Here is a 13,298-nt window from a genome sequence, read left to right on the forward strand (position 1 = left end):
TTTGTAGTGTCTTAGTTACGTCTGAATCTTTGATTTATGGATGACCCTCTACCCCTCAAGCTTAGGAATCAATTTAGCCTGCCTCAAATACAAACTAGGTAAGTAACAGTTGCATCGGTCTTTGGTTGTCATACTCCAAAATTAATCTGTTTGCAGACTACATGCTGAACAAGCTTCAGATTGAAGAGAGCCTGGTTCTCAAGATGTCCTAGATTTGTACAAGGAATATGAAACTACAATGGATGGTCTGAAGGTATGTTTGTTCAATGAAAATAACCATGATTTTGCTGTGAAGAGTTACTGGTTATTTGTATTATGATATACTCACAGAGCTTTTGTTTTTATTTTCCTTTACGCTAAAAAGGAAACACTGATATCTGTTTGCCAAAAAGTTGCGTTCAGGAAGAGAGCGAGCCAGCATTGGTTGGGTGGCAGCAGAGCAAGGGTGGGGGTTGAGTTGGAGAGGTATTACAGGAGGTACTATTTGTTTTGAGCCGTGGGATCTTCCACGGGATGAGGTTGTGTGCGCCAGGAAGAGAGCGAGCCAGCATTGGTTGTGTGTGTGTGGGGGTGGGTGGGTGGGGGGGGGGGGGTGTGAGTAGGAGAATTCCTATCCTACCCTCGTGTCAATGAACAGACAGATTAGACTCGTACTTTGAATACGAGGAAGTACTGATAGCTCAATTCTTATTTATAGCTATGTGCTTGCTGATTGTGTTAGTTTCCCTACGCATCTTGTTACCATCATTCACTTGCTGGCAGGGAAACCTTCCATACATACATGTATTCTTATCTTTATGAAATCATAGAAATGGACATGGAAAAATAGAGAGATTTTCAGAGGCCAAGCTACAATTGTGGGCTATGCAATACCACTTCAGGGGAAACCTCAATTGGTGCAGCTGTTCAGGAATGCTCGGACTTTATCAACCCTCACGGAGTGTCAGCCCTCCTGTATGGATATTATAATCCCCTCAGGTTGGAGCATTTCGATTGTCAGAAACAAAAAATCTTCAAAATGAAAAACTCTCTTTTCACAGCTGGAAAGCTCACCTCAAATATGAAAATTGCGATGGTTATCCATTAGGGTAAAAAAGAAGAGCATCAAGTCTTTCAGGGATCAGACATTTCAAATTCTTTTGTTTTTGTTTTGTTGTATATAAACCTTTTATTTCACATACACACAGTAGGATACTCCTACTGTTTCCCCAGAGAAAAAAGAGAGAGTGAATTCTCAGTTTTGAGTCGTGATGTTTTTTTCTTCTGGATTTTTTTTTGAACACTGCCCCAATGGTAATGTTTGTCCGCCACAATGCTGTTGACAAAGCTTAATGCTTTTAGCTTTGAGTTCGGTAATTCCCTAAGTTCAGTTATTAAGTATGTTTTGCATTATTAATGGTATTGGAGTACCAATTTTGAAGTTATAGGCTTATAGCTATATGCTGACCAATTGCCTTGGTTTCCTACATTTTCTGTTACCATGATTCACTTGCTGACAGAAAAAACTTCCATAACCTTAAGTTCGGTAATTAAGTATGCTCTGATTCTTTATTTTGTCTCTCTTTTATTGGTTTTGTTTTTTTTCTGTGTGTTGTGAGCGAACTATAAAGTCCACACACGGTAGTTTTGCAAAGGAGGCTTGCTGTGGGGTTTGGTGTTTGGCGTGAGGGCGGGTGGGTGAATAGAAGAGAGGTGTCTTGTATTAATTTAATTGAATGTAACACATAACTATAAAGCTACTCTGACAAAGTTAAGCTTCTACAAAATTTAACTAAGGCTTGGTTCGCTACCTATCCTGGAAACAAAGAGCATAGCCACACTAACTGCCAAAAAAAAAGAGGAAGAAGAAGAGGAGGAGCACAGCCACACAACAGATAAGTATCTTCCATCAGCCAGCAAGTTTGTGATTCAATTGAAAGATGGGAGATTTTTTTGGTGCCCTTTTGTTTAGAGTAGTTTTTCTGTGATCTGAGGTAGTTCTTGGTTTGGCTAAAATGATTTCATCTTTCAAAAATATTCACTATATGGGCTATTTTTAATGGTTTTGAGTTAATAACTGAGTTTTTTTTGTTGTCTACTTCATTGGTTAGTACTTGGGAATAAATGCAAGGTCAAGTTACTCCCTCCGATCCATATTAATTATCGAAATATTACATGTACCTAGACGCTTTTTAGACATAGATATATCCATATTTGGGCAAATTTGAGTCAATTAATGTGGATCGGAGGAAGTACTATTTTATCTCTCCTGGAGCTTTTCGCCATATATAGTTCCTTCACAGTGTGCTTGATTATCTGACTTGTTAGCCTGTTAGCTACTCCCTCCGATCCATATTAATTGTCTCAAGTTTGTCCAAATATGGATGTATTTATGCCTAAAAAGCATCTAGATACATGTAATATTTTGACAATTAATATGGATCAGAGGGAGTACAATGCAATAATTTAAGCTCTGACACGTCTTAAGCTATTTATCTACAACTAGTTCGCTGTCTTGGCAGCTTCACTAGCAAAAATGTCATCACTTCCATATCGTGCTGATGCGATTGTGCTGCAAATTTGCATATTCATGATTATCGGAAAGTAGATATTTTTTGCCACCATGATGTTTTCCCTCCATTAGAAATGATTGAGTTGTCACTGATGCATCATATACGTGCCCATCTGCAGACCTATCCTGCAGCTAAAAGAATTTCTTGGCATGATAGGTCTGCATGTTCATTTGTTCAGGGAATATGGATGTGTGATTCGTGCATTTATGTTCATTTGCTTTTGCTGCATGTCCAGCAGTACAAGCATGTCTTCCCCTGGGAAGAGTCTGCTGGGTAGAAAAGGAAGAGCGAATGGCAGGCTTGGGGAAAAGAACAGAAGAACTGGCTGGGCAGAAACTGAAAAAAATGCCAGTCTTCCTGCATTTTCAGTTGCGGCTGTTTAATCAAGGGTAAAATAGTTGGAGTTAACTGTGGAGACGAAGGACCTGAACCCGATGGAAGTGGTGCCTTTCTGCACTTATAGTCATCTTATGCATTTACTTCAGATCATGCCGTCAATTGGTTGTGTTGAAAAAAAGCAAAAACTGGATCTATCATTTCCGCTTTTGCTTAGACTGATTAATACAGGAGGACATGTTCCTAAGACACAAAATCATATCATGTAAAAATGACAAATTTTAGTTTCTAAAAGCAATCTCTGTTGCAGGATTATGATTGTATAGGTAGTGAACTCCCCTCAGGTGCGCGATGTGCTGCCATGCGAGCTTGGCTAGTTTGTTATATATACTTCGTGATGCACATGTCTAGGTTACTTATTGTCTTATTCAGTGATGATGTGTAGACATGTAATGTTGTACACTACAATTGTTTTATGCAAATAATGAAATTGGGCATAATGGTGAATACTGGTAATGATTTGTGGGTAATGAACTAGCCCTGATTTGCTAGTCCTAATTCCTACCAATAAGTCGATCTCTTTTTCCTGAACTGCAATTCACACTACAGTTTCTACTGCTAATTTTAGTTTCCTGAAGACCTGAACTAGATGACACCCATCCTTTATTATCAATATATGTTTATAGCATCAAAGTTCATCCTACATACGATAGCGAGCATTTGGTTTTACTGAATGCAAGCAGAACATATTTTTGTTAAATGGTAAGCAACCTGCCTTCAAACTTTGGTTGTCCCAAGCAGTAGTCTATTTCTGCCAAACCTAGCATAGGTTTTAGTGGATTCCATGTCACACATCAGACAAAATCTGTAGATGAGTTGTGCATTATGTTGTACTAACACTAAGAGCATAAATTCTATGCAATGTTTCACCTTGATGATGCTCTTTTAGGTTACTATATTATCTTCTCGTTTTATTGATTATGGTTTGCCCATTTACGATTTTACCGTGCCTTTAAGGGATGTCAATAGGTGCAGCATGAGAGCTAAATTATTAAATATTGTTATAGTCAATGTCAACCTTATGTGTGACCAGTCCTCTGTTTCTTTATTTCATTAATTAATCTGGTAGGTACATGCCTTCGATGATTCAGCATAATATACATATTTCTGGTATGAGTTGCCAAATTGATTGTATCTTACTATCTTAAAGACTGAGCATTGAGTGAGTATGAAGATAATTCTGTGAGTTAGGGCCTGTAGACGCTAAGAAATCGATACACGGAATGTGTTTTTTGTTCGTAACTGTTAAGGGAATAATACTAATAATATGTACTTATAATATGATGGTACAGTGTGATTTCGCATAGAAACATTCATCAGTAGTTAAAGTTATTGCAATTGCAGATATGAGAAAGGCCATTGAATGATGCTGTCTGCTTAATCATTTCTTCTCTTCTTTCTTTTCTTCTTTCTTCTCTTCTTTCTTTTCCTCTTTCTTTTCCTCTTTCTTCTCCTCTTTCTTTTCCTCTTTCTTTTCTTCTTTTGCAGGTCCAACAGACACAATGTCAATCTTCCCAATCTTCTTTAATTTCTTCGCAATTGCCACAGTGTCCATCTCGCCTATGATGATCATCTTATTCTCCTTCAGATCCGCAACTATGGAATCAACACCTGTGCACGAAATGAGGTGTGTATTGAATCAAATTCTCTTGCTGGCATAACAATATTTGTAATTCCTGTTCAGATCTTCCCATCAATATATTCATCTTTCCTTTATTCTGATGTTATGATATGGTGTGCAGAAAACTACGCGGGGGCAAACTTCTTTGAATATTAGCATACCCATTAGCAGTGAAGAGCTGAAGATTGAAGTTAAGTTACCTACCATTTCCTGAGATGCATGTTTTGAAATACTAGCAACCATGCATGTGCAATGCACATTTCTCACAATATAAATTGCATGAGAAATATACTAACATATGTGAAACAATATATTTTAATTAAAGTCGTCATAATTTTATACTGTCTTATGCTGTAAACCACTAGAAGGAAAAAAATGATGGACAGTAAGCATAAGTCGTGACCATAAATCCATAATCATACAATTAAAAGGTAAATAACCAGTATTGGTTAGGGAATTAATTATGACATAAGTCTGCCGTGAAGACGCAATTGCAAAGGATTGATCTTATAGCAGTGAGCTGTTGACGAGAAATTTATGCATGGCTCAGATCTAAAGTATCCCACGTCAAATCGTAGATTTTATATTGGCAAGTACAAGCTTCATTTACGATTATTCAGATGCAAGCCTCTTTGTATGCATAGCTATATGATGTGGCTCTACTGAATGGCCCTCATCTTCATGTCAAAATGTGTGACAAAATAATTCCACCTAACACGATATTTTCCCTTTCAAGCCTCCACCTAAAACCGATGCTAGTTGGTTTGAAATACGCAAGGTTCTATTGATTGTCATCATCTTTATGTCAATAGGTGTGAACGACAGAGCCATTCCACCTAACATGATTTCCGTTCTCAAGCTTGCCAATGCTTTTCAGGTATGCAAACTGCAGATCGAATGACCTGTGAAAGAACGATGGAAGGATACGATGCCGGTTTCTGCAACTATCATAACATCCATGCTGTCCTCTCCTGATCAAATCAGGTTTAGAAGGGAGGTGCAAAACTGTTGTTACCATAGATGTCGGCGACAGCTTCGATGGCCTTCTGCTTCACCTTGTCGTCGGTCATGGTCGGAACCCTCAGCACCACCTTCTGCTGAGGAGAATCAATCAACCAACCAAGCAATTAACGCATGCAAAGCTCAGTCGTGACAGGCGATCAGAGGAAGAAACCGGAGAATCCAATCCATCAGGGTAAAAGAAACCAGAGAATCCGGCGTACCTGAGCGGCCATCTGGAGCCCTCGCTAGAGCTGGCTGTGCTGAGGTGTGTGAAAAATGGGAAGAAACCAACCAGAAATGCTGGTGAACGGGTTTTCGCTTTATATAAAAGGTGCAAAGAGTGCCCGCCTTTCCTGTTCGTTTTTGTGCTGAAATTCTAGTGGGTTTAGTTAAGCACTGACGTTGGGCGATGAGTCGGACCGGACCGGACGCATTTGCTGCGTCTGCGTGCGTGCGTGCGTGCGTGCTTCTGTGACTGATGTATCCACCTCGCCGGTATCCGGCACCTTTTTTCTTCTCCAATTTGACTTATGTGACGTCTGATCTGAATAATCTCATTATCTGTTTGCAGGATCGCAGTCGGTGAGGTCGGTCCGCACGAAGACGAGATTTTCATTCTGAAAGAAGGGGATTGGTTTGCGTGGGGCGGCAGCAACCAGCGTCAGAGCCGTGTGATACTTTGCCCGATTTCCCTGGAACGAGTGATCGATGGGTGCGGGACGGCGGCAACTCAGTTGTGGGGGTAGGAGTGGAAACGAACCGGACAGCGTTCTTTCCACTTTTATTTCTGTATAGTATGTATTTCAATTGAATACGAATAGAAATGTGAGAACTGTTGCATGTGAATACAATTTTGATGTTCAAATACGAACCAAATATTTACTCAGTTATGTCGGACACAAATATTCTATAAAAATGTGTGCTGAAGTGAGCTGATCAGATAGAAAATTTGAGGTCGCCCTTATATCTGCTTCGTCGACGCGATCAAACCATATTTTAGTGAGAACTGTTGATAAATCAGGTAATTTCGATGAATATTTAATCCAGAAAGGCAGTGTGTAAAACATGTAGCACATTATATCATACAAACTAGACAAATAAATAGCAACGCACAGCAATAAAACTCATCTAATTTCACGGCATGAATAATAGAACCACTAATCAAAATCAACAAGAAAGAGTAGATTACGTACGGTGATGTGCTCTTTTCTTGTGTTTGTTTGTTGAGGTCGGTGACGAGTCCGGTGGCGTCGATGTTCACGCCAGCAGCAGCTGCAGCCTTGACTACTTCCTGAGCAGCGGCCAGTGCCTGCGCTTGCGCCTGTGCAGCAGCAGTTGCCTGGACTTGGAGTTGGGCAGCCTGCTGCTGTGCTTGGAGTTGTGCAGCCTGCTGCTGTTGAGCTAAAGCGGCAGCCTGAGCCGCGGGATCTCCGAGGTCGTCGGCCATTGGTGATGAAGATGTCGACGAAACAGAGACGTGAAGAAGCGAGCAGTCGCGTGAGAACGCTCCCCAAAAACCTTATCGACCGTCTCCCGGGCAGGATCTCGAAGGTCGGGGTTCCGGAGGCCTGCTCTCCCGGCGATCTGTGCACGCAGTCGATGGGATGGAGCAGCAGTTGGCAGCGAACAACGGCTAGGGTTGTGTCTTCGTTCGTCCGGAGGCCGGGGTAGTCTTATTATATAGGCACGCAGGCGGACTTCGGTTCGGTTTAGGAAACCAAAACCGACTCCGCAATTATCGGGATTTATTACGCGTCCGCAATGGATTCCGACTGCCAAAAAGATAAGCACGTCCCGGCACGGCTCGAACTCGATCCACGAAACGCGGCGGGCGCGCGTCGTGACGAGGCGAGGCGAGGCGAGGCGAGCGGAGGAGGAGGAGGAGGAGCGCGCGTAGGAATTTTCCTTGCTCACTTGCTCAAGAGGTGAGAACCAACATACCTTATATATTGGTCCAACTCCCCCTAAACTAGCAATGTGAGACTATTCTCACTTCCTCATCCCACTACATGAATGGGCTTTTGAGATTTTTTAGAAATTAATTTTAGATTGGGCCTTGGGTCTAACCCAAAATTCCAACAATCCCCCACAATATCTCATAAGCACATAAAATTGCCGTTGATCCAAAACTCTGTTTTTGATATACCAGCGTTTCAGTGGAGACCGATTAAGGTTGAACATCCACCTAAACAAATTGCTTCACTCACGCACAACTGAACAATGGACAAACCTTGAATTGTCAGTTTTCTGTGTTAGAGCTTCACTAAATTGTTGTCTAGTACTGGGCTGCCGAATGCCAGGCCTTTTCATGAGCTTACTACAGACCACCCAAATCTCATAGACTGCGACCAACAGTCAGGCTCATATAGGTGTGTTATTTAGAGACTACTCTGTAGGACAGTGTCTCCCTTGCAAATTAATGCAACGCGTTAGAACACATTAAGTTAAACAACCTACCATACAGTACACAAAAGTAATGCATCGTCAACGAAGTGGGATAAAGAATGTACACTCTCCTCAGTTATCCAATGACTTGTTTCCCAGGTCCTAATTCACGGGATCTCCGATCACATAGGTTGGTTTACCGTCATGATAACTCACGTGGGTCGCAATCCCATCTCCCTTGATGCAGATTCTATCACATTCCTTGATAGACCCTTTGTAAAGGGATCTGCCAGATTTTTAGCCGTTGGGATATATCCCAATGCTATTATTCCGGAATTTCTCATTGCTCTGACAGATTTCAGACGTCTCCTGACGTGTCTTGATGACTTCATGTTATCTTTAGAACTGTTCACTTTGACTATCACAGTTTGATTGTCACAGTTCATAAGAATTGCCGGTATTGGTTTTTCAACAATCGGCAAGTCCATCAAGAGCTCACGAAGCCAGTCGGCTTCAACTGTGGATGTATCTAATGCTGAAAGTTCTGCTTCCTTAGTTGATCTGGTTAAGATCGTTTGCTTGCAAGACTTCCATGAAACAGCGCCCCCTCCGAGTGTGAACACATATCCACTCGTGGCCTTTAGCTCGTCAACATCAGATATCCAGTTTGAATCACTATAACCCTCAAGTACCTTGGGGTACCCAGTATAGTGTATACCATAGCCCATTGTGCCCTTTAGATAGCGCATGACCCTCTCGAGTGCACCAATGATCATCTCCCGGATTCTTATTGAACCGACTCAGTTTGCTCACAGCAAAAGAGATGTCAGGTCTAGTTGCGCTAGCCAAATACATGAGGGAACCAATATTCTGAGAATATCTCAGTTGGTCTCTTCCAATTCTGTGATTCTTTCGAAGCAGAACGCTTGGATCATAAGGAGTTGGAGAAGGTTTACAATCAGCATAGCCGAAACGACTCAGGATCTTCTCCACATAGTGAGATTGCAACAAAGTGATCTCACCATTGTTGCCTCTCACAAGCTTGATGTTCAGAATAACATCAGCTATACCAAGGTCTTTCATGTCAAAGCACTTCGACAAGAAAGTCTTAACCTCTTCAATCACTTTGAAGTTAGTCCCAAATATTAGTATGTCATCGACATACAAACAAAGTATAACTCCCTCACCCCCACCATAGCGGTAGTATACACATTTGTCAGCTTCGTTTACAACAAAGCCGGCAGATGTTAAAGTTTTGTCAAACTTCTCATGCCATTGCTTAGGAGCTTGTTTCAGGCCATACAGAGACTTTAATAACTTACACACTTTGCCTTCATGACCCTTTATTACAAATCCATCTGGCTGGTTCATGTAAATTTCCTCGTCCAACTCTCCGTTAAGGAAAGTTGTCTTAACGTCCATTTGATGGACGATCAGACCATATGAGGCAGCCAGTGATAGTAATACTCTGATTGTGGTCAATCGTGCTACAGGTGAGTAAGTATCAAAGAAATCTTCACCTTCTTTCTGGGTAAAACCCTTGGCCACAAGTCGTGCCTTATACTTCTTCAATAGTACCATTAGGCCTAAGCTTTTTCTTGAATATCCACTTGCATCCTACAGGTTTGCACCCGTACGGACGGTCAACGACCTCCCACGTACCATTAGGCATGATAGAATCCATCTCACTACGAATGGCTTCCTTCCAATAGTCTGCATCCGGAGATGCAAATGCCTCGTTAATGGTTTTAGGGGTGTCATCCACAAGGTACACAATGAAATCATCACCAAAGGATTTAATAATCCTTTGTCGCTTACCCCTAATAGGGGCTTCATTGTCATACTCCTCAGGAATCTCATCACGTGTTTGTTCAAGATTTTCCACTGGGATGATGGGTTCAGGAGCTACACCATGATCCTGATGTTCCTCTGAACTGACGAGTTCAGCAGGTACGTCATGATCCTCTCTAGATGTGCTATGCATATCTCTTATGGGAAATATGTCCTCAAAAAATGTAGCATCCCTGGACTCCATAATTGTACCGACACTCATGTCAGGTACTCCAGAATTTACAACCAAGAATCTATAGCCAACACTTCGAAGTGCGTAGCCAAGGAAAACACAATCAACGGTTTTTAGTCCAAGCTTACGTTTCTTGGTGATTGGCACATTGACTTTCGCCAAACAGCCCCAGGTCCGTAAGTAAGAAAGTGTGAGTCTCTTCTTTTCCCATAGCTCGTATGGGGTGACTTCTTTATCTTTTGTGGGAACACGATTTAGGACATGACACGAAGTCAAAAGCGCCTCCCCCCACCATGCCTTGGATAAACCAGCAGTGTCTAACATGGCGTTGACCAAGTCAGTCAGCGTGCGGTTTTTCCTCTCAGCAACCCCGTTTGACTGGGGCGAATAGGGAGGCGTCCTCTCATGGACTATGCCATGTTCCTCACAAAATGAATTAAACTCACTGGAGAAATATTCTCCACCGCGGTCAGACCGCAAACGTTTAATTTTCTTCTCAAGTTGATTCTCGACTTCAACTTTATAGATCTTAAAATAATGCAATGCTTCATCCTTTGATTTTAATAAATACACATAATAGAATCTAGTCGCATCATCAATGAAAGACATGAAGTAACGTTTTCCACCTTTGGTTAATACACCGTTCATCTCACAAAGATCAGAATGTATGAGCTCTAACGGTGCTAAGTTCCTCTCCTCAGCAGCCTTGTGAGGCTTGCGAGGCTGCTTCGCTTGCACACAAGCTTGGCACTTGGAACTTTTAGCCACAGTGATTTTAGGGATTAAATTCAGATTTGCTAATCGCGTCATGCAACCAAAGTTAATGTGACAAAGTCGTGAATGCCAAACATTAGACTCATTATTAATAGAATTGACGCTGTTCACGACCTTATTACAAAAATCCAAAAGGGATAAGCGGAACAAACCTCCGCACTCATAACCTTTATCAATAAATTGTCCATACTTAGACACGATAACTTTATTGGACTCAAACACTAACTTAAATCCGTCTTTGCAAAGGAGGGATCCACTAACAAGATTCTTCTGAATGGAGGGCACATGCTGCACGTTCCTCAGCTGCATGATCTTTCCCGAAGTAAACTTCAGATCCACCGTGCCAACACCATGAACAGAAGCATGGGCGTCGTTCCCCATCATCACTGAGGAGCTGATGGCCTGATATGAAGAAAACAAGGAAATATCAGCACACACATGAATAGTTGCGTCTGTATCGACCCACCAATCGGTGGACTGACATACAGAAAATACAGTAAATAAATTACCATACCTGCCTGCATCTTCATTGTTGCCAATGGTCAAATTAGCAAACTTTTGCCGAATCGGTCCTCCTTTGCGCTCCTTGCAGTTACTCGCCCAATGGCCAAGTCCTCCGCACACAAAGCAAGGATCCTTGTCCTTGTTGCCTCCTTTCTTCTTCTTCTTGAAAGTGGTAGTGTTCTTTGGACCAGCATTATTGAATGCCTTTCCCTTTCCCTTGTTGTTACTGTTGTTGTGGTTATTCCTTTGAACCATGTTGGCAGTGGACGTACCCTCTTGTGTGTTGCCTTTGGGGCCAGCATCTTTTGCTCTCGCCTTCTCCTCAACATCAAGAGTCCCAATCAGGTTCTCCACAGAGATTTCTTGTCTCTTGTGTTTTAGTGAAGTAGCAAAGTTCCTCCACGAGGGAGGAAGCTTGGCGATGATGCCCCCGGCGACAAACTTGTCGGGTAATGGACACTTGAATTGCTCAAGTTCCTTAACCATAGTCAGTAACTCATGAGCTTGTTCCACTACAGATCGGTTTGCAACCATCTTATAGTCAAAGAACTGCTCCATGACGTACAGCTCACTGCCAGCGTCAGATGCGCCAAACTTAGCATCAAGCGCATCCCACAACTCTTTGGCATCCTGATAGTGCAGATAAGCATCAACGAGCTTATCTCCCAGCACACTACAGATCGCACCGACGACTACAACACAAGCCTCAACATACAACTGCTGAGAAGCAATTGTTTGAGTCTTCCCGTGTTGTACCACCCACCAAGCGCCCATAGCCACGAGCCACATATGACATTTATACTGCCACCTCTTAAAGTGCAGTCCAGTAAACACAGGTGGTTTCAATGCGACAGCAAATTGAGACATCGAAAATTGCCTACACGAATAAGGTTTTTGGATTGTTGATAAATTAGGTAATTTCGATGAATATTTAATCCAGAAAGGCAGTGTGTAAAACATGTAGCACATTATATCATGCAAACTAGACAAATTAAATAGCAACGCACAGCAATAAAACTCATCTAATTTCACGGCATGAATAATAGAACCACTAATCAAAATCAACAAGAAAGAGTAGATTACGTACGGTGATGTGCTCTTTTCTTGTGTTTGTTTGTTGAGGTCGGTGACGAGTCCGGTGGCGTCGATGTTCACGCCAGCAGCAGCTGCAGCCTTGACTACTTCCTGAGCAGCGGCCAGTGCCTGCGCTTGCGCCTGTGCAGCAGCAGTTGCCTGGACTTGGAGTTGGGCAGCCTGCTGCTGTGCTTGGAGTTGTGCAGCCTGCTGCTGTTGAGCTAAAGCGGCAGCCTGAGCCGCGGGATCTCCGAGGTCGTCGGCCATTGGTGATGAAGATGCCGACGAAACAGAGACGTGAAGAAGCGAGCAGTCGCGTGAGAACGCTCCCCAAAAACCTTATCGACCGTCTCCCGGGCAGGATCTCGAAGGTCGGGGTTCCGGAGGCCTGCTCTCCCGGCGATCTGTGCACGCAGTCGACGGGATGGAGCAGCAGTTGGCAGCGAACAACGGCTAGGGTTGTGTCTTCGTTCGTCCGGAGGCCGGGGTAGTCTTATTATATAGGCACGCAGGCGGACTTCGGTTCGGTTTAGGAAACCAAAACCGACTCCGCAATTATCGGGATTTATTACGCGTCCGCAATGGATACGACTGCCAAAAAGATAAGCACGTCCCGGCACGGCTCGAACTCGATCCACGAAATGCGGCGCGCGCGCGCGTCGTGACGAGGCGAGGCGAGGCGAGGCGAGCGGAGGAGGAGTAGCGCGCGTAGGAATTTTCCTTGCTCACTTGCTCAAGAGGTGAGAACCAACATACCTTATATATTGGTCCAACTCCCCCTAAACTAGCAATGTGGGACTATTCCCATTTCCTCATCCCACTACATGAATGGGCTTTTGAGATTTTCCAGAAATTAATTTCAGATTGGGCCTTGGGCCTAACCCAAAATTCCAACAAGAACAACTAAAAAAGCTCGACCTGCAAAAGAGTAAAACTCAAAACCTTGAGAATTGCTATTAGAGTTGTT

The 13,298-nt window shown here is 42.8% G+C and overlaps 1 protein-coding gene across 2 annotated transcripts; it reads right to left on the minus strand.

Moving 5' to 3' along the window:
• Positions 1 to 4,163: 4,163 nt before the first annotated feature.
• Positions 4,164 to 5,959, minus strand: LOC100846524 (heavy metal-associated isoprenylated plant protein 39). Of its 2 annotated transcripts, none has more exons than XM_003574116.4 (3): positions 5,793 to 5,959; positions 5,585 to 5,663; positions 4,164 to 4,559 (listed from the first exon to the last, which is right to left on the minus strand). In XM_003574116.4, the coding sequence occupies exons 1-3, from the start codon at positions 5,802 to 5,804 to the stop codon at positions 4,330 to 4,332; spliced, it is 321 nt and encodes a 106-aa protein (XP_003574164.1). In that variant the 5' UTR covers positions 5,805 to 5,959; the 3' UTR covers positions 4,164 to 4,329. The 2 variants fall into 2 exon arrangements, with proteins under 2 accessions (XP_003574164.1, XP_010234889.1); XM_010236587.3 differs by having other exon boundaries at positions 5,585 to 5,666.
• Positions 5,960 to 13,298: the final 7,339 nt, after the last annotated feature.

Source organism: Brachypodium distachyon, chromosome 3 (genome assembly GCF_000005505.3).
Source record: "Brachypodium distachyon strain Bd21 chromosome 3, Brachypodium_distachyon_v3.0, whole genome shotgun sequence".
NCBI classification, from domain to species: domain Eukaryota; kingdom Viridiplantae; phylum Streptophyta; class Magnoliopsida; order Poales; family Poaceae; genus Brachypodium; species Brachypodium distachyon.

What these genes read in the sequence shown, in the direction of transcription:
- LOC100846524 (XM_010236587.3), bottom strand. An exon ending in AGCTGTCGCCGACATCTATG is followed by an intron (nt 4,560 to 5,584) that starts GTAACAACAGTT and finishes TTTCGTGCACAG; the next exon opens with GTGTTGATTCCATAGTTGCG.